General features: G+C 65.1%; 1 protein-coding gene across 1 annotated transcript; it reads right to left on the reverse strand.

Annotated features, from left to right (window-relative positions):
* Positions 1 to 550: 550 nt before the first annotated feature.
* Positions 551 to 19,514, reverse strand: WNT4 (Wnt family member 4). Its single transcript, XM_062193152.1, has 5 exons — positions 19,438 to 19,514; positions 7,974 to 8,209; positions 1,761 to 1,892; positions 1,531 to 1,673; positions 551 to 1,026 (listed from the first exon to the last, which is right to left on the reverse strand). The coding sequence occupies exons 1-5, from the start codon at positions 19,512 to 19,514 to the stop codon at positions 559 to 561; spliced, it is 1,056 nt and encodes a 351-aa protein (XP_062049136.1). The 3' UTR covers positions 551 to 558.
* Positions 19,515 to 19,785: the final 271 nt, after the last annotated feature.

Consider the following 19,785-nt stretch of genomic DNA (forward strand, 5'->3'; position numbering starts at 1 on the left):
GGGCAGCTGGGACAGGCTGGCGTCCGAGCAGAGGCTATAGCCTTTTCCCGCCCCTATCCCGGCTGCACTAGCTTCCTGGAAGGTCCCACGGAGATTAGACAGGTGCTCAGGTGAGGGCTGAAATGACCCGCCACCTTTGACCTGCCATCTGCCCTTTCCAGGGCTCTCCATGCCAGTGTGGGGTGGACAGTCGTGAGCCCTTTCCCAGGCAGGAGGGGGCCTGTCTTCCCCACTGGCGGGCAGGGCTGGTGCACTCCGTGTTAGCCACCTTCAGTCTGCAAGGAGCCAGGTGGACACAGGTAACCGAGTGGTCAGCAGCGGCCATGTGTGGACAGCCAGGGGCACAGACACGGTCCCTTTGGTCAGCGGCAGCCACAAAGGCTCAGGCTTTGGGGAGGCCCCAGTCGGTGCCCTTGGGGTTGCCTGCCTCATCTCGGCAATAAATAACATGAGGACCCAAAAACCAAACCAAAACAAAAATACAACCAGTATCTCTTGGGGTAGCTGGTGGGACACTGTTTAAATTACTGGCCTTCCTGGGCACAGGGCTGGCGGCAGTCACCGGCACGTGTGCAGCTCCACCAGCCGCTGGCACTGGCGGCACTTGACGAAGCAGCACCAGTGGAATTTGCAGCTGCAGCGTTCCGCCAGCTCCACCTGTGCCGTGTGGAAGCCGCGGCCGCAGCACAGCAGCTCGCAGCCGTCGATGGCCTTGGACGTCTTGTTGCAGGTGCGGCCCCTCGTGCCCAGCACGCCGCTGCGTAAGTCCTGCTCGCAGAAGTCCGGGCTGGGCTCCAGGTACACCAGGTCCTCGTCCGTGTGCGGCTTGAACTGCGCGTTGCGCGGCACCAGGGCCCTGGAGGAGCCCACCCGGCGCGGCTCCACCTCGGTGGCGCCGTCAAACTTCTCCTTCAGTGCGTGGCCCACCTGGCGGAAGGGCGGCACCGCCCGCCAGCACGTCTTCACCTCGCAGGAGCCCGACACCCCGTGGCACTTGCACTCCACCCGCATGTGTGACAGGATGGCCTGGGGGGCAGGACAGAGGCGGCCGTCAGGAGACGCAGGGGACGGGAGCACGGAAGGTGGGGATACTGCTGAGTCAGGGGGCTCCTGTCACACTTCCCCCACAGTAAGCGCCTGCTGGGTGCCACGCATGGGCCACAGGGACCAGATGCTGTCCCTGTGCCTGGGGCACTCAGTGCTAATGCGAGAGAGACTAGAGAAATGGAGTGACAGGTGGTCCCAGGGGCGTTCTCCCCCCAGGGAGCTGGGGAGTGGGTGGCGGGAAGCAGAGGGTGTCATGGTTAGTGCAGGAAGGGGTCAGCACCTTGCTCTGCTGTGTGTCACAAGGATGGGCGCAGGCGTGGACGGAGGGCGGCACTGCTGGCTGTGTACCTGCCCCCCTGTCTACTCCCCGCCCAGCCTGGTCTGCACCGTGCCAGCGCACTCCAGGCACCCGGGCTGGCACGGGCCTGCATGGCGGTCTCCGGTGGGAGGGTGGCGCCCAGGCCCCTCCAGGCTCTCGCCTACCTTTCTGCCGGCCTCGTTGTTGTGGAGGTTCATGAGCGCCCGGCTGGACGAGGCACCCTTGCTCCTCTCCCGCACGTCCACGAAGGACTGCGAGAAGGCCACGCCATAGGCGATGTTGTCCGAGCATCCCGACCACTGGAAGCCTGGGGCGCAGCGGGCAGAGAGAGGTCGCCGTGAGCTGGGCCCGGGCTCGTCCCTGCCCTCCCGCGCTGCCCGCGGCCCGAGCTTACCCTGGGGGCTGACCCCGTGCACCGTGCGGTCACAGCCGCACTTCTCCAGCTCCCCGCTGCTGCACGCCCGCGTCACGGCGAAGGCGACGCCTGCCGAGGAGACGGCGTACACGAAGGCTGCCTCCCGAGTCCCTGTGGGAGTGGGGAGAGGGCAGGGCTCCTTGGTGGGGGGCTGGGGCAGGGCCAGCCGACACCCAAGAGCCCTGGGTGCTGGCTCTGAGCTGGCAGTCGCGTCTCCTTGCGCTTCCCCAGGCACAAGCAGATCCTCTCACCCTCCCAGAGGTGCTGCAAACTGGGACAGATTATCCCCGCCACACAGAGAGGTTAGGTGGCTTGTCGGGTCACACAGCACATGGCTGAGTCGGCACAGCCCTGGTTCTCCAGAGACTCGTTGATAAGTCACACAGTTAAGGTAAACCAGACAGACTGTGAGAGGTCACCTGACCCCGTACCACAAAGCCATGACATAGCAGAGCTGGACCCCTTCTCTTTTCTTTCTTTCTTTCTTTCTTTTTTTTTTTTTTTTTTTTTTTTGACAGGCAGAGTGGATAGTGAGAGAGAGACACAGAGAGAAAGGTCTTCCTTTTTGCCGTTGGCTCACCCTCCAATGGCTGCTGCGGCTGGCGCACCGCACTGATCCGAAGGCAGGAGCCAGTTGCTTCTGGTCTCCCATGGGGTGCAGGGCCCAAGCACTTGGGCCATCCTCCACTGCACTCCCGGGCCACAGCAGAGAGCTGGCCTGGAAGAGGGGCAACTGGGACAGAATCCAGCGCCCTGACCGGGACTAGAACCCGGTGTGCTGGCGCCCCAGGCGGAGGATCAGCCTAGTGAGCCGCGGCGCCGGCCCAAGGACCCCTTTTTCTCCCGTTCTGACCCAGCTGGCCCCGCTGGGCTCGCAGAGGGTGGCTCCGCTCCTTCGATCCTGCCTGGCCCTTTCCTCCTGGGGCTGGTGCCTCTGCTCCTTGTAACTCAGAATGTGGACAGTAAAGCCTCAGACGGCCCTTGCCCTGTGCTGATGTGGGTGCTGCCTGTCCCCCATACACCCTCTGCCCCTGGAGCCTCGTCTGTCCCCAGTTTACAGGTGAACCGCAGGCTCCGAGAGGGTACAGGCTTGGGCCCCGTCACCCAGCCAGGAAGGGACAGGCGGGGCCTCGGGCCTGGGCCTGTGTGCCCCTGCATATGCCCCGACTACCCGCCATTCTGGTCTGGGGCCCGCCTCCTCCCTGCCTGAATGGATGTTTTCACCCTCCCAGGAAGGGGCCTCGGGGGCGTAGCTGTTGTGGAGTCTCCAGGGGGAGGTGGGAGCAGACAGCAGGTCCTGCTCCTCTCCTGGCCCTGTGAGGGCCTCTGTGTGCCATGACTGTCCTTCTGTCTGCCGCTGCGGGCTCTGTGTCCGCAGGAGCCGAGCGGGCAGGCTTCGGCCCCGCGGTTGGCAGCTACCTGTGTGACACCCAGGCCTGTGCTCCCGGCCGCCCTGGGGAGCAGTCCCCGTGGTCAGAGCAGACAATCACCGCCTCTGTGCCGGTGTCTGTGGACAGAGCCGGAGAAGCCCAGCGCCGGGTGGGGGGCCGCGCGGCCCCCGACCACGCAGGACGCCCTGTTCTGGGTTTGAGCCCTTAGCCGGGGACACTGCCCACCACCCGCACTCCACTGCCCAGGCCCTGCCCTGGCTTGGCCGTGGTGGGCCAGCGTTGGGGGGCTTGGCCGGAGCAAAGGAGCCTCGACAGCCCGAGACGGAATCTTCTCCAAGTTAATCGAGGTTAATAGCAGGATCATGTTGGTTGGTTTTATGCTGTGGCCGCCCAAAGAGAGACGACTTCAGTTTCTGGTATTTCTGGTATTTCCAGGCCTGAACCAGCACAAATCTTTGCCCCAAAGACCAAGGGGGGAGGGCAGGGGAGGCAGGAGCTAGGGCTGATGGAATGGTGGCGGCGGCCTCAGCTCCCAGCCTAGTCCCTTCTCCTCTGCCTCTCCTGACTCCTGTCCAGCCCCAGCCCGGCTCCAGCTCTGGGCTGACCTCGGCCCCTGAGTGCCAGGGGTCCCTGGGGCGCAGGGAGCCCTCTGCCTGCTTCCCTAAGCCAACATCCATCCACTGGGCTGCAGGAGGACAAGGCCACTAGTTTCCTCAGCTGGAGGAAGACTCTGGAAGGAAAAGAGGAGGCCTCAAAGAATTCGTAGTAAATGCCCATTATGAGGGAAAAATGCATGGGCTTCAAACTTTTTTTGCACCGAAATCAACTTATCTTTTAATTGCACTGTTAATGAACTCTGAAGGCCCCTCAACAGGAAGAGCTAAAGCTGCGTGCTCTGGGTGCCAAGCACTAGCTACCTGCAGTGGCGTGCTGCTCACGGCTCTGCGGGCAGACGGCTCTAACCCCTGCTTTACAGATGGGGAGACCGAGGCACCGAGTGGTGGATCAGTGTGCCCGCCAGGAAGTGGTGGAGCTGGAACTTCAACTCAGGCAGCCTGGCTTCGGCTCTGTACGGTGTTCTGCCTGCTTCCCGCTGGCCTGAGCCCCTGGGCCTGTGCCCTCAGTGGGTCTCCTGCCTCCCACTGTGAACCGGCGAGAACTTCCCTAGGTCTCCCCTAAGTGTTAGGTGTGGTAGGAGCCAGTTCCTGAGTGTGGGCATTGGGCCGCTGGGCTCTGCACAACAGCCCACCAGGCCTAGCGCCTAAAACCCTGTCTGACAGGCCTGGCTTCAGCCCCCCAGCTGCCCAGGCACCCAGGGCAGACCCTCGCTCGCCAGTGCAGGGCCTCGCAGGGCTGCTCAGGCCCAGAGACAGGGCTGAGGTTGGGCTGGGGCGTGCAGCAGCAAGGCGGTCCCCAGCAGATGGTGGCTACGGCGCCCTGTTCGAGGGGTCTGCCCGTTCTAGCTGCAGGAGGAAGGCGGTGCTTGCTCAGCCCTTGCTCAGCGGGCGCTGGCTCTCCCAGACGCTGGAAGGCAGGACACTGGTGCAGGGAGGAGTGTGGTACAGAACCGGCTGAGGCCGAGTCGGGCTGGATCTGAGCACAGGTCAGGGAACGGGCACAACACGAGCGTTTCCCCAGCACACCCAGTGGGAGACCTAAGGCAGTGGAGCCCGTGGGAGCTGGTCCCTGGGAGGAACCCTGTCGCCCAGCCCCTGCTTCTGCCCCCAGCCTGGCTGTGCAGCATCCTTTCTCCTCCAGTCTGCAGAAGCCTTGCTTTTCTAAGTCACCTCCAGAATGGGGTAGGGTCAGACGGAGCCACGCTGGACTCACCAGTGGTGTGCCCTTCCTCTCTGAGCCTTGTCCCCTCACTGACACGGGAACCGCCGTGCCGCCCCTGCAGGCCAGAGCCTCGCACGTCCCCGTACCCCTTCCCAGCATGGACTGCCAGAGACTGCAGGAGCTCCCGCCAGCCGGCCCGCCCCACATCCCAGGCACAGGTGGCTATACTGTGTGTGTGTGTGTGTGTGTGTACCAGCCAGGCCCCCATGCCTGGACGGTGGGGGGCAGGAGGCTCCCAGACCGCAGACAGCAGCAGCAGGTGGGGAGGGGGCTCTTCAAGGCCCACGAGCACCCCCCCCCCCGTGTCACCGCGTCTTCGTGAGCCCCTCTGGGTGACGGGGCCGGGGGCCGGGGGTGGGGACATCTCGCAGAGCGCGGGCACTGCCCCAGGCTGCGCTTGTGCGTGCTGTCCCTCCATCAGCCTCATCAGCCAAGCCTGGGGCTTCCGAGGGCCAACGCTCTGCTCTCAGAAGCCGGGATGGACTCGTCCCACCCCTTACTTGCCCAGTGGAGACAGCTGGATTCTCCAAGAAGGGGCTGGTGATGTGACACAGGTTAAACTGCCACCTGCGATGCCTGCATCCCCTGGTGGATTGCCAGCTCTGACCCAGCTCCCTGCTCGTGCTCCTGGGAAGGTAGCAGTGGGCCTTGAGCCCCTGTCACCCACTTGGGAGACCCAGATGGCGTTCCTGGACCAGCCCCGGCGGTTGTGGCCACTTGAGGAGTGAAGCAGTAGACAGAAGTTCTCTCTCTCTCTCTCTCTCCCCTACCCTTCTCCCTCTCTCTAAATCTGCCTTTCAAATAAATAAATCTTCTTAAAAAATTGTTGAAACACAGATGTGTGGGGGCTGGCGCTGTGGCACAGTAGGTTAATCCTCCACCTGCAACACCGGCATCCCATATGGACGCTGGTTCAAGTCTTGGCCGTTCCACTTCCGATCCAGCTCTCTGCTATGGCCTGGGAAAGCAGTAGGAGATGGCCCAAGTCCTTGGGCCCCTGCACCCACATGGGAGACCTGGAAGAAGCTCCTGGCTCCTGGCTTCAGACTGGCCCAGCTCTGGCTGTTGCAGCCATCTGGGGAGTGAACCAGCAGATGAAAGACCTCTCTCTCTCTGCCTCTGCCTCTCTAAAACTCTCTCATTCAAATAAATAAAATCTTAAAAAAAAAAAACAAACAAAAAAACCACAAAACACAGATGTGTGGAGGTGCGTGAGTGCGAGGAGCTCAGCTCAGCAGGCCTGGGCTCAGGTGCCTGACTAGACGCTTGGCCAAGAGGCTCAGAGTGAACCTGGAGCAGCTTGGCCCGGCCCGGCCGGACTCCTGGTGTCCCCAGAACCATGTGAGGTCCCCCTCCTGGTTCGTGCCCGGCATCTGGGAAGGTGCTTCTCACTGGGAGAGCTGCGTGGACACACACGGCTGAGACGGAGTCGTGGGTGCCTGCGTATCTGTCTCTGGAGAGAGAACAGCGTGGCTAGCGGAGGAAGGTGTACACAGCTGTGCATCTAGTCAGAGCCTACAGGGAGCCCTTGTAACTGTCTTGAGTTTGTACCGAAAAGAGGACCATCCTCTCCCAGTAAGAGCTTTGGAGCCCAGAGGGAAGCTGGGGAGGCGTGGAGGCGGAAGGAACAGCTGAGCTGGTCTGGGAGGGGTTGGGGTATCTGGGGAAACAGCATGTGCAAAGGCCCAGGGGTGTGGCAGGGCCCGGCATAGGGAACCCTGCTGTCCCACCCCCCAATTTGCCTGAAACACTTTCCAAACACCTGCTGTGTGTGCAAAGGGCTTCCCGAGCTGGGGTCTGGTTCTGAAGCCTCCTCACCCAGGCAGCCCTAGGCTCTGGGCCATGGCACCATCATCCCCCACCCCAGGCTGCTCCCTGGCTCTGTTTCTTTGCAAGAGCAGCCATGTTCAGCAATGCCAAGTGCGATCGAGCCTTGTTGACCCCTGCCAGCTCCCAGGAGACCGGCTTCCAAATTTCTATCACAGGTGGTTTCCAGCAGATCCAAATGGCCTGCCACGAGCCCGGCAGCCCTGGCTGTCCAGGGCCACAGGTGCCAAGATGTGGGGTGGCCGGGCGGCCCCTTCCTGCTTCCCGAGGGCCCCAGGGACTCTTGGTGGCTCCGGAGTGTCAGTTTCATGCTCAGGAAGTAGACAGGGAGGCTGCCGGTTGGGAGTACTTCCTCGAGGGCAGGGCTCGACCCGCTGACCTCCTGAGGCGCCTTCCAGCTCCATCGATGGTTCTCCGTGCCCTGGCTCGCTTCCCCTTGGCTCCCTGCCTTCTGGCCTCCGGATCCTGGCCCAGGGCCCACCTCCCCGAGAGAGCCTTCCCTGGGTGCCCCAGGCCTGACCGGGGAGTGTGTCCATCTTTGTGTCCCTCATGGGTGACAGCACAGACCCTGGGGCGGCACTGCTTGGCCCCAGGCCCCAGCTCTGCCACTTTCTGGTTCTGTGACCCTGAGAGAGCTGCTCACTGGCTCGCTCTCTGCCTCGGTTTCTCTATTTGCCTCACGTATGCCTATCTCAGATGGCTGATGAGTTACGTTACTTGGGACCATACAGGGTGGTCTGGGCCGGGCTTGGCGCCGCAGGTGAGTGAGCCACATGCCCCTGTGCGGCGGCTGGGAGTCCCCGAGGAGGAGGAGGCGGGGGGCCTGAGGTGGGGGAGCACTGGGCTGGGGGCTGGGAGACCCAGGCCTGGACCCGATTCTTCCCCACCCTCCCAGGAGCCTCGGGCCACACAAGCCTGTCCCCTCGCCTTCTTCCTCCTTAAAATGGGGGGAGCAGCCCCTGTCCACCCTCGGTTTCCCCCGAAGCCGACCGCAGGCAGCAGTGCCCTCCCACAGCCCCGGCCCGAGTCTTGTCTCGAACCCCAGGCCCACCCCAGCCGGCGCCCTCGCAGCCCGGCATTCTTCCGGTCACGCCCCCGCAGCCCGGCGCGCACGCGCGCACGCACCCTTCCTCACCTTGTGTCACCACCTTGCCGAAGACGGGCAGGGAGTCGAGCGTGGAGCAGTTCCAGCGCCGGTTCCGGAACTGGTACTGGCACTCTTCGATGGCCAGCTGCGCGCCGCGGCGCACCGAGTCCATCACCTCCAGGTTGCGCTTGCACATCTGGACCTGCCGCTGGATCAGGCCCTTGAGCTTCTCGCACGTCTCCTCCTCGGAGATGCTCCCCACCGACGACAGCTTGGCCAGGTACCTGGGCAGGGGGCAGAACGTGACGCTGAGCCCGCTGGAACCCCCGGCCCCTCCTCTGTCCATGCCAGGGTGAGGCCACACCCCCATCCGAGGATGAGGCACCCTCCTGCCGAGGGTGGGAGAGCTTCCCTGCAGAGCTGGGAGACGCCCCCTCCTGAGGGAAGGGGCGCTTGGGTTAACTGAGCAGTTACTGAGTGCTGGGTACTGTTCAGAGAGGAGTGACACCCACGGTCCCCAGCTGCAGGTGCAGCTATAGCCAAGGTCCAGACGACCCAGCAGCCTGTGTTCTAACCACTGCCTCTTAACCTGCCCTAGCGTCCCCAGTCAAGGCCAAGTGCGCATAGTAGGGGCACAGGCAGCAACCTGCCCAGGAGGAGAGCTGCATGGTGACTCTGGAAGATGTCCCTTCCCCATCTGTCCAGGGGAGGTGCATCTGGTGGTGGTGGGGCTGCCATCCAGGGTCTTGACGGAGCAGCGGGATGCGGGGAAACACACTCCCGGAATATTCTCCAAAAGCCGGTGTGGTCCAGACCCCTTGTTTCCTAGTGGAGCACCTGGAGGTGAGTAAGACGGTCTTCCTGTGGCCTCGCAGGAGGAAGTGCAGGCTGCTGCTCCACCTGCAGCCCTAGCTCCACCGGCTGGGGGTCCTGGGCAGAAAAGCACGTGTCCTGCTGCCCGGGCCTCTGCAGGGAGCTGCACCCTCCCCGCTGCCTCGCCCCCACCCCCAGTGGCTTTCCCTGAACGTGGGGCTTTCTGGGTGTGTTGTGTGTGGGGGGGTGAAGCTGCACACACTTCCTGTCTGACAGTGTGGGGAAGGTCCCTGCTCTCCCCGTGTTCTCACCAAGCACCTGGGAAGGAGTCACTCTTGCCGCCCACAGCTAGGAGCAGAAGGGGTCTGTGTGTCCAAGAGTGTGTGGCAATGAGGCTGGGACCCACCGCTTGTTTGCTGAGCCAAGGAATGAGTGAATGACCTCCCGGTCTGTGGTAGCACCAGTGTCCCTTTGGCTCCAGGGCTGGGAGCTGGCCTTGCTGAACCTAAGGATGCTGACCCACGCACGAGTGGCCAGCAGCTGCCTCCCCACCCTGGAGGCGGGTGAGTGGCAGCAGACCCTCCCCGTCACGCGAGTGGGCGGCCCCCGCACCGGTTCCGAGTCTGGCTGTGCGTGGGAAACCTTGGCAGGTTCGTGGGCAGCACAGGTGCCTGGGCTGTGCTCCAGGTGGGGCTTCGTGGGCGTCTGAAGCCACTGGCATGGGCGAGGGTTCCCGCTGAGCCCGAGGGGCCCTGGACTCGGGCAGAGACTCAGGGACGCTCCCCGTGAGGGCCGCTGTGCCCAGTCACCGTGAGAGCCCAGGGCCCAGGGCGCTGAGAGGCTCGTCCCCTCCCTGGCAGGCTGGTGGGAGATGGGCTGGCCGCTCTCAGGGTGGGGCAGTCCTCGCGCCCCGGTCCCCCAGGGGCTCCCTGGTTCTTCCTTTTCTTTACCAGGTCCTGCCCAGGGGATTCCGGGTGGGCTGGCCCTGAGGCCTCAGCCCAGCCTGGGAAGGGGTCTCCTCTGCAGCCAGTCCCACCTGTCACCCATGGCCTGCAGGGGGCGCCAAGAGCCCAGCTACTGGCGGAGGGCCAGGTCCATGCTGGAGAGGTCACAGGTGTCCCTCAGTGAGGGGACAGGGGTTGAGCCTGACATGAGATCCTTTCCTGCCCAGCCCCGTTCCCTCTGTGGTGAGGGGGCACGGAGTTGGCCCGCCCCCAGCTCAGATTCTGCTCCCTCTGTCCAGCCGAGGTCAGGCCATGCTGGGTGCTGGCCCTGGTGAAGGACAGGGGGAGCGGGCTGGGCAGGCCTGGCGGAGCCCCCAGCCGACGGTGACCTTGGCAAGTCCCCCTCCCCCAGTCTCCAAGCTCGCCTCCTTGTGGGTCTGCACACAAGGCGGGCATCCTTCCGGGGGAGGGATGCACGGTGGGGTATCTATCCGGGCCTCCGAGGCCAGCGGGTCCCCGACCAGGCTGTTGGTGGCACCTCCGCCATTGATCCAGCAGTGGGGTGGGCCGGCGGAGCCGCCTGCCCTCCCCTGGGCTCAGCAGTCTCCAAGGGGAGCTGAAATGACAGTGCGGAGCCTTAGGGCGAGCTGCTGGGCTGCCACGGCTGTGAGTCACTGGGACCACGTCCAGGAAGAAACTGAGAAACCTCTTCCGGCGGGCACCAGTGCCCGTCCCAGCCCCTGCCTTCACTTGGCACGGCAGCTGTCCCCTTCCATGCACGTGTGGCCTGGCCCACCCCTGCCCTCCCAGACCCCAGGGGCTTGCCTGGGGAAGGCAGGGTGCCAGAGCTGCAGACGGAGCTGGTGCAGGCTGGGGGAGGCAAGACAGCAGGCGACACAGACTTGGCCTGTGCTGCCTCTCTTGCTGCTCCTGGCTTCCGGTGCGTGCCTGGCCTTGCGTCATAGATGAGCAAGCCGAGGGCCAGGGGGCTGAGGCGACTCCCCCAGAGCGAGCTGGGGTGGCAGCCCTGCTCTGGCTCTCAGCTCCCTGGCCCTGGCACGCACTGTGGATGACGGCAGGGAGAGCCGACAGCAGCCTGGCTGTCACACCTGGCTTGTGGCACCCCCCGGCGCCTTGCACAGGGCTCAGTGCATAGAAAGGTGTTCAGCAAATGCTCACAGCTTGGACGGACGGCTCTGGCCTGAGGAAGCGCGCTCTGCTTGCCGCGATGTAGGGAGACAAGGGGAACTGCCAAGGGCTTGGAGACCCACTGGGCTGGGCCCAGCCAGTCCTGGAGGCTGCAAGAGTTCCTAGTGCCCTAAGGTGGCCCAACTCCCCCTCCCCCCCACCCAGAGAAATGCATGCCCCTTGCTGATCCTGGAGCTGGGCGGGGCTCAAATACCCACGGCACAGGTCATTCCCGGGGGAGGCAGAGAGCCAGGGCAAGGTGGGTGTTGGCTGCCGCCGGCCCACGGGGGCCTGGCCCACCACTCCTGCTCCTTCTCCAGGCCTGACCACACTGCCCCACTTCAGGCTTCTCCCTGCTACGGCAGCGGCGGCTGCAGCCGAGCCCTGGCCTAGCAATTTGCCACCTGCTGCCCTGGCCACCCCGGACCGCAGCCACGGCTGTGCCATCGATCGGGTTACCCCAGCAGCCAGCCAGCTCGTGCCCTTCTTCTCCACGGGGCCACAGGTCCTCGAGGCTCCTCCCAGCAGGCCCTCCCCGCACGGCCCCGCGCCTGCAAGCCCGCAAGGCTGGAGAGCCTGGCCCTGCCTGCCAGGAGATCAGATCCTCTCAGCCACCTGCTGTTTTCATTAGAAACTAAAATTAGCTGGGCTTGTCCCAAGCTTTTCCAGGTTCGCTTACTTTAAAAAAATATATATATACATACAAATTCCTAGAGGAAAATCGCACCTCCGCACCTCCTCCCCGGCTGTCACTCTGCGCGTCAAGAGGAGAGGGGACGGGAAATAGCTGAAGCGTTTGGGAGGCCGAGCAGGTCAGTGTCGCCGGTCCTGGCCCTGCGGGTGCCCAGGTGGGGGCTGGGACGCCGGCCCAGGCCTCTCCGCCCCCTCCCTCTGGCCTCCCTGGCTGCCCGGGCCACATTTAGAGCCTCCTCAGGAGTGGTGGTGCCTGCGATACCGGGGAGGAAGGAGGCCAGGAGGGCAGCAGGCGGGGGAGCAGAAGGAAGCGGGAGCGAGTGGGACCGGGTCCTCGGGCGGCCGGGGGGGTCAGTGGTCTTCGGGTCTTGGGCCGGCTCTGAGCAATCTGCTCTGCTGTCCCCCGCGGAGTCAGGACACGCATGGGGGCTAGGGGGACAGCCTGGGTCAGAACGCCCCTGTGCCCCCACTGGGGGCGAGCCGGCGCACGTCTCTGCACCTCGGGGTGTTCTGGGGGTGCTGGCCGTCCTCGCCTCAGGGCTCACGGCGATGAGATGGGCACACGGAAGCCACTGCACCTCCGCCTTATCCCCTGGCCGTCATCATGGAGATGCTGCCCTCCCTGTCGTCACCCCCACCCCCTCCGAAGCCCTCCGTGCTCTGGCGAGCTGCACCCCGGCTGCACCCTGGGTAGGCGCAGCGCCGAGCTCTGCTCATTCCTACTTCTCGGGCTTGGCTGTCCGGGCCCCCTCTTGCACGTGGGGCCCAGCCTCTTCTCAGCCCAGCACACCTCGGGGTAGAAGCCACTCCCAGTGGACACAGCGGGTTCTTTCGGGGGCAGATCCTGGACAGACACCCTCTGACCCTGTGTGCAGAGACGCGTCTCCTAGTGATTCCACCCAGAGACTCACCCTGCCAGAGCGTGCAGGCTGAGGCATGGGACCAGCAAGAGCTGGGGACACTGGGGTGGCCAAGGCAGGGCCTGTGTCAAGTTCACGTGTGCCAAGGGGACTGGAAACCATGTGTGGGGACAAGAACGCCTGCAAGCATGCTCCTCCCCCTCCCTGTCGCTTGTGCCATCGATCAGCAGTCACGGGGTGACAAACCCGATCCTAACAGTAGCCAAGCGCACCTGGGGGACTCCCACCTGCGGAGCCTGGGCGGCCCCTCCCCACCGGGTCTGTGACCAGAGAACGTGTTTCCCAGTCTACTCCCTCGTTCCAACAGTGCAGGGCTGGCCAGGCAGGCATCTCCTGCTCCATTTTACAGATGGGGAAACTGAGGCTCGGAGAGGTTTGTGTTTAAGGTCCCGCAGTCCCGTCAGGGGCAGTTAGGAAACGGGTCATTCTGGTTCCTGGGTCTGAGGGTGGCTGATCAGACTCCGAGCTGGCCGGGGGCACTGAGTCTGACGGTCCCCAGAGGGGAGAGGCGGGCTTCTGCTGCCTGTCCGTGTTTCTAGAGTGCTTGCCTCTTCTGAGCCACAGTGAGGATGGGGTGGAGGTGGGGGGCAGGGTGACGCTTCGCTGGTTTTGTGCCTGGATCTGTGGGCTTGGAAGGAGCCGCCACCCCTGGCCTGCAACCCTGGAGGGCAGTCGGTGGGGAGGGCCTGCATTTGGCAGCGTCTTGGTGGCCTGGGGGGGCGGGGGTGTCATCTCTACCCCCACCTTGCTCCTAGCCTTAGCATGACTCCTGGGGACAAGGGCGTTCCTTAGTTAGAAATGGTGGCTTCTGGAGCCCAGACCCCCTCCCGTGCCCAAGGACTCTTCCGGGATCCTACCTCCCTCTGGTCCTCATCCTGAGAGCCCCGGCGCCCACACTGCTGTCTGGCTTCCCGGCTCCCATCGCTTCCAGGACACTGGTGATCCAGCCCCATATATTTCCCACGGCAGGGCTCCGTGTCCCCCATTTCCTGATTGGGAGCCCCCCCAGACCTGAGCCCCACCCCCCACCTCAATGTGTAGGTGTAGCTGGTGGGCGAGGTGCGCCTGGCCCCATCTGGACCCCTAATGTGGCAGCAGAGGGTTCTCTGCAGACCCCCCCAACCCGCATCCACAGAGCTCCCCCTGCCACTGAATGGAACCCCCAAGCGTGGGAGCCAGGAGGGACAGGGCAAAGTCCAGCTGAGCTGTCCAGCGCCCGCGCTGGCCTCCTGGAGGGAGACCGCTGCCTCCGGGTTTGCTTCTAAAGGCCCAGTCTCGGGGAAGCTGGTAGCTGAATCCAGGCGCTGGCAGTGGGAAACCTTGGCTCCTCCCTTGCCCCGTTGCCCCGCCCCTCCAGCGGGTCTGGGGGCTGCAGCTCTGCTTCCATCTGCTGCAGGGCATGGTCTGGGGAGAAGGCAGAGATCCGTGCTTGAGGCCCCACATGCCTAGCGCGGGGGTCTGATGCCTGCCTGCCCCACTGGGCAGACCAGGCGCTCACTCCCCTGTGGGGCCAAGAACCCCGGGCTCTGCGGTCTGTGACGCCTCTCTGGAGCCTGGGGCACCTGGACAGCAGTGCATCCCTGACCCTGGAGGGAACAGGCTGCCGTCTGCAGGCCTGGGCCAGGGGGAGGGGTCCTGGGGTCCATCCTGGGATGACAGGGTTTGCTCAGGAACACAGCCAGAGCAGGGCAGGAAGGAACCTTGTGCGTCACAGCTGGGAAGAGGCCCCCGGAGGCCCACAGCCGCTCCCCACGGAGCGGAGGGCCCCTCCAAAGGCACACGGGGGCTCCCTCACTCTCCCCCACCGACCAGGTCCCCTCCGCTGCGGGGGTTCTGACTTGGCTGGGAACTTCTAAGACATAGTTTGGTTTCCAGTTTGCCAGGAGATGGGGGAGGTGGCGAGGACTTGGGACGGGGGAAGGGGGAGCCGGTGGGGTCACGGCAGGGAGCGAGCCTTCTCCGGGTCTGGCTGAATCATAGAAGATGCAGCTCAGGACTCCGAGATAAAAGCTGGCAACTCCTGCGGAAATCTGGGAAGCGCGCGCAGGGTCGCAGCTCCGCCTTGCAGCTGGGTTTGCAGGCTCGGCTGGAGCGGAGGGGTGACCGGAGGCTGTCACCCCAGCCAGCAGCGCCCTGGCCCGTGTGTGCCCCGTGGTCAGCACAGCCCAAGCCCTTCCTCCGCCGGAGGAGAGGAGGAGGAGGGGAGGAGGGGGAGGCTGGGTGCAAGGCTCAGCTTTGCAGAGGCACCCCCAGGGCCTGAGTTGGGCGGGTTTCAACAGGTTTGGGGAGCGCTGTCTTGTCAGATGCCTGCTGAGTTGCTCAATTGCTAATCCAGGGCTGAAGGCAGAGTCAAACCGTGGCAGACAGCTGGGTCGTGAGTCGCCTGAGCAAACCCCTCAGGCAGAGCCGGGGCCTGGGGCCCCGGGACGGAAGGGAGAGCAACGGCCCGGCCTGGCTCTGTGAGGCTGCCACAGCCCAGGACGGACGGGAGATGCTGGGGGACAGCCGCACCTGCTGGCACCCACCTGGGCACATTCCGAGGGTCACGGGAGCAGGGTCTTTGGAGGGGGGCTGCCGTTCGGTGATGGCTTAGACCCACGGTCCATGGAGGGCCAACTGAGCGCCTACTCCCCGCAGGCAGGCGCCAGGCCCTGCAAGGCTGTCCCGGGGAGCTTGTGTGCCCGCCCTGGCCTCCACGTGTTTGCAGGAGCAACCGCGGGGCCTGCAGTTCCGTGCAGTAGGAAACAGTTCTGTAGGCAGGGGCAGGAGACTGTGCGCAAGAGCGAGTCAAGTTCAAGTCCTGGCTTTGGTTGCGCAGACGACCTCGAGTAGGAAGTCGGGTTGAAAATAAGACTGGGGAGGAGGGTTGTGTGGTATCTGTGGCAGCGCCTGTACCTTGTTGTTTGGAAAGGGAAGAGGTGTTATGGGCATCTAATAGTGAGAGGCCTTGGATGCTGCCCGGGCCAGACTCGGAACACAGCAGCACCAGGCCCCAAATAGCACTGCAGAGAAACCAGTGTAAACTGTAAAGTTCGGTGGGTGGGGCTGTGATTGTGACTCCTGGAGCCAAGGGAGGAGCTCCAAGGAGATGAGTTTTTACTCTCAAGAGGGGAAGGAGGGGATCTTTTAAACTGGGGGCCAGGGGACCACTTCTTGGGGAGACCGGCCACATCCTTACCTGTGGGGCTGGCTGCTCTGCCCCACACCTGGCCACGGAGCTGTGCCCGGGCACCGGGCCTCACCCCACCACAGCTAAGGGAGTCACCCCGCCCCGCAATCAGGCAAGCAGGCACACGGGAGCTTGGCCCAAAGACACACACCTGTGCGGAATCCGAGCCAGGGAGGTGTGTGAAGACTCCGCCTCCCCCAGTGGCACGGAAGGGTGCTCCCAGGCCCAGCGCCTCTGGCCAGCAGGGATCTGCCTGTGAGCCAGGCGGGGTGTCCCTGGCTCCAGAAGACTTGTCGGGGGCCCTGGCTGAAGGGCAGGGGCACAGCATCCCACCTGGGTGAGACCACAGGATCCAGGCAGGACAGTCTGGGAGCAGCAGGGCTTGGGAGCGGCAGCCTGAGCACCTGCTCTCCCCAGCCTCTTGGAGACAGGGCCATGTGCAGCTCATCGATCCCACCCCCGGCTCCAGTACCGCTGTGGCTACATTTCCACGAGGGCGCCTGGTCCTGCACCTGCAGGCTGCACCCAGGGACTCACCCCTTCCTCCCGCCCACCACTTTGTACTGTCTGCACCCATTACAGAAGAGGCACCTGGGGCTCGTGGAGGTTAAGTGACCTGTCCCAGGTCACTAAGCTGGGCAGTGTCAGAGCTGGGGCTGGACTTGGTGCCGCCTGTCCCCGGGGTCCCAGGTCTCAGCCCTCTGCTGGCTGCCCCGGACTGCAGCTCAGGATCTCTCCCCTCACCCCGGGAGCTCCTGCCTGGGCCCCAGCTCAGCAGAGCCTGCCTTTCCCCAGGAAACTCACAACAGTGGGACCTCGGCTGATCGAGTCGCCAGCTCGTCCCAGCACTTCCATCCAGGGTTCGGGATGATCTGTTGAGGACTATGGCCCGGAGGGAGGAAGAGGCCGCCCGGGGCCACCTAGCATGTGGCGCCGAGCTGGGGCTCCTGGTCCTGGTGCAGCTGGTGCGGGAGGAGCACTCAGACACAGTGCTGAGCCCGAGTCGGTGGCAGGGCAGCCGCTGGAGGACAGAGCCCAGGCCTCCCAGTGAGGGGCTCTCTCCACCAGCCTCTCTCCTTCCCTCCCTCCCTTCCTCCCTCAGTGGTGGGAGCTGCCACAAGCTGTCAACCTGGCCTGGGTGCCAGACTCAACTCTGATCAACAGCTCTCAGCTTCTCTGGGCTTGCCCAGGCCCCAGGCTGCCGAGCCCTCCCAGCTCCAAGCCCTGTCCTGCCCGACAGCTGCACGCAGCGGGACACCTGGCCTCCCCGCCAGGCTGCCCGCCCTCCTGAGACAACAGACAGCAGCCCACCCCTGCACGGAAGCCTGCCTCCAGGTACTGGGAAGGGAGCCCCTGCGCTCCGTGCCGACTGCTGGCCAGGCTCTGGGGGCCGGGCCTCCAGCAGAGCTCCCACCTGCAAAGGCACGATGCCAGCCACCAGCCCCAAAGGCACATCCCCCTGTCCCGCCGGGAGTGCTCCTTTATGGAGGTAGCTGTTGGGTCCCACACTTCTGCCATTTCCGTGCTAGGGGGGGTTCAGGCAATTGCCTGTGGGATCCCCAACCTTCTCATCTGTACAATGGGATTGAAATGTTGCCGGGACTCAGGGCCGTGAGAGTTAGGACAACAATCAGTGTCAAGATCCTACAAGCTCTGGGCCAACTTCCCCCTCTGACTGCTTGGGCTCCCGTTCAGCTCTCTCGTTTGGTGGGGTCCTGGGACACCCCTGTTCCTTCTGGGCTGAGCAGTGACCTTTGGCTCAGAGCCCGGGTGGAGCAGGAGTAAGCGGGGCCATCCAGAGACCTGCTTCGTGGCAACCCGCACCATCGCCGTGCAGAAAACAGGTTTGCCAACCTCTCTCCTCCCTCTGGGCCACCCCTCCTCACCCACCCGCATGGCTCGGGTCGGGGAACTGAGCTCTTGGAATTCCCCATGGTTTGCGTGACCCAAAGCCGGAGCTGCCGCCCTGGCTGGGATTCTGGGCGTGGACGTGGCTGAAGGTGGCTACAGGGCCCACGTGGGCCACATCGGCTCAACTGTGCAGCAGCTTCAGGGAGGGGGGGGTCGCGTCACTGCCTGGGAGTCAGACCACTGGGCGCAGCGCTCAGCTCGGAGTGCGGGCAAGGGGGCTTCCCCTGCCCGGCCTCAGTTTTCTCACCTGTAAAGTGGCCTGAAAGGCTAGAGTCCTCTGGAGGACTCTGCTCTGCAGATGTCGCTGTCTTCCCTCAAGGCCTGGGGCCGGCGCTGGAATTGCCCCCCCCCCCCCCCCCCCCGCCTTCCCTCCCTCCCGCCCGTCTCTGTTTTTTCGCAGCTGTCTGTGCTGGGCAGGTCAGAGCCACCTCTTGCTCCTCCTGAGCTCAGGCCTGTCGGGGCGACTCCAGCCCTGAGCCCATTCATTGGAGAGCCAGCTCCAAGGATCCCAAGCTCCCCCAAAGTCCAAACCAGCTCTCCTCCTTGGCTCAGTGGCGGTGGCCCAGGCCCCACTCGGGGGGGGAGGTGGCGGTGCCCTGGTTTCTGTACACCCTGCCACTGCTCCTGAAGTGTTAATCAAATTAAGGCTCCAAGAAAAACAAAAGCCCCGCAGCCACTTTGGGCTGCCTTGGAGCCGCTCACTCCCGGAACAGCTGGGAGAATTCCACATCACCTCCGTCCCCCAAGCCCTGGGTGGCTCTGACCCCGACGAACACACTCCTTCCAGCCTGCAGGGCCCCGGCTGGCCACAATGACCTCATAGCAACAGCCATTGGACACTCGGGGCAATTTCATGGGAGATATTTGTTCTTCAGTCTTGATGCCTAGAGAATTTTTTCCTCTCCCGCTGTCTCCATGGAAACCCGGCTACACTGCCGGCTAGCCCCCTTCCCACCTCATGCTTTTCAGATCAATATTGGAGCCTGGCTCCCCACTGGCTGCCCGCAGCGGGCAGAGCTCTGGGCAGGGTTACCCCCTGGGGCACCCGGAACCACCCCTGGGGGTGGGGGTGGGTGGAGCAGTCCAGGGTCCCCTTGCCCCGGGTTGGCGCGGTTACACCCCTACTCCCAGTGGCCCTCTGCCGCTTGCCAAGGAGCCCTGAGCACAGGAGAAGCGGCCGGGCAGACGGGTCACCGGCAGTCACCACCCCGTCCTCCGTGAGCATTCGCAGGGAGCGCGGGGCTGTGCTCGACTCCCAGGGCTGGAAGGAGTTTCCTCCTGTCCCGGGGAAACCAAGGCCCCGCAGCCGGCGGCCCCGGCCCTTCCCTCCTGCTATCGCGGGCTCCCGCCCCCCCCCCCCCCCCAGCAGAAACAGGTCCCTGCACGCCTCTCTCGCCCAGCCCGCAGATCCGCGCAGCTCTGCGCGGGGAGCTCGTTCCGGGCTTCTCGGGATTAACCTGCTATTATGTCCCGGAGCCCTTCCCCGGAATGGGCTTCCCCCGCGACCTGTCAACCCCGCTGGGCTGCGCCCGGTGCCGGCACCCCTCCCCGGCCGCTGCCCGGCGCTCGCACCCCTCGCGTCCGCGGGCGCCCCGGGCCGCCCATACGGGTGCGGACGCCGCCGCCTCCAGCCCGGCCACCTCCGGTCCGGGAGCCGGACCTGGGCAGGGGGACGCGGCTCTCTGGAGGGCGGCCCGGGCTGTGGCTGCGGCAGCAGAGCCCGCGAGCCTCCCGTCCGGCGGCCGAGACACCTGCCGGGCGCCCCCCGCGCCCGCTGCCCCGCGCCGCCTGGCACCGGCCGCTGCCCCCGGGGCCTGCCCCGCCCCGCCCCGCCCGGCCCCGGCCCGGCCCTGCCGGGTCCCGGCCCGACTTACAGCCAGTTGCTCGCGGCGGCCGAGAAGACGGCGAAGACGAGGAGGCGCAGCGAACGCAGGCACGAGCGGGGACTCATGGTGCCGCCGCGGGCGCCCGGCCCGGGGCAGCGGCTGCGGCCGCGGGGGGCCTCCCGTCGGGGCGGCAGGTGGGCGCCCGCGGGCGGGCTGCGGCGCGGCGCGGGGCGCGGGCCGGGGCGCGCGCGGAGCTCTGCCTCCGTGCCTGCCGGCCGCCCTGCCCGCTGTGCGCCCGCTGCCCGGCGCGGACCAGACTGTCAGCGCCGCCCCAGAGCCGGGATGCGGCGGCGGCGGCGGCGGCGGCGGCGGCGGCGGAGGCGGGCGGGCGGCCGG

The sequence above is a fragment of the Lepus europaeus genome, chromosome 5, assembly GCF_033115175.1.
Source record: "Lepus europaeus isolate LE1 chromosome 5, mLepTim1.pri, whole genome shotgun sequence".
Classification (NCBI taxonomy): Eukaryota; Metazoa; Chordata; class Mammalia; order Lagomorpha; family Leporidae; genus Lepus; species Lepus europaeus.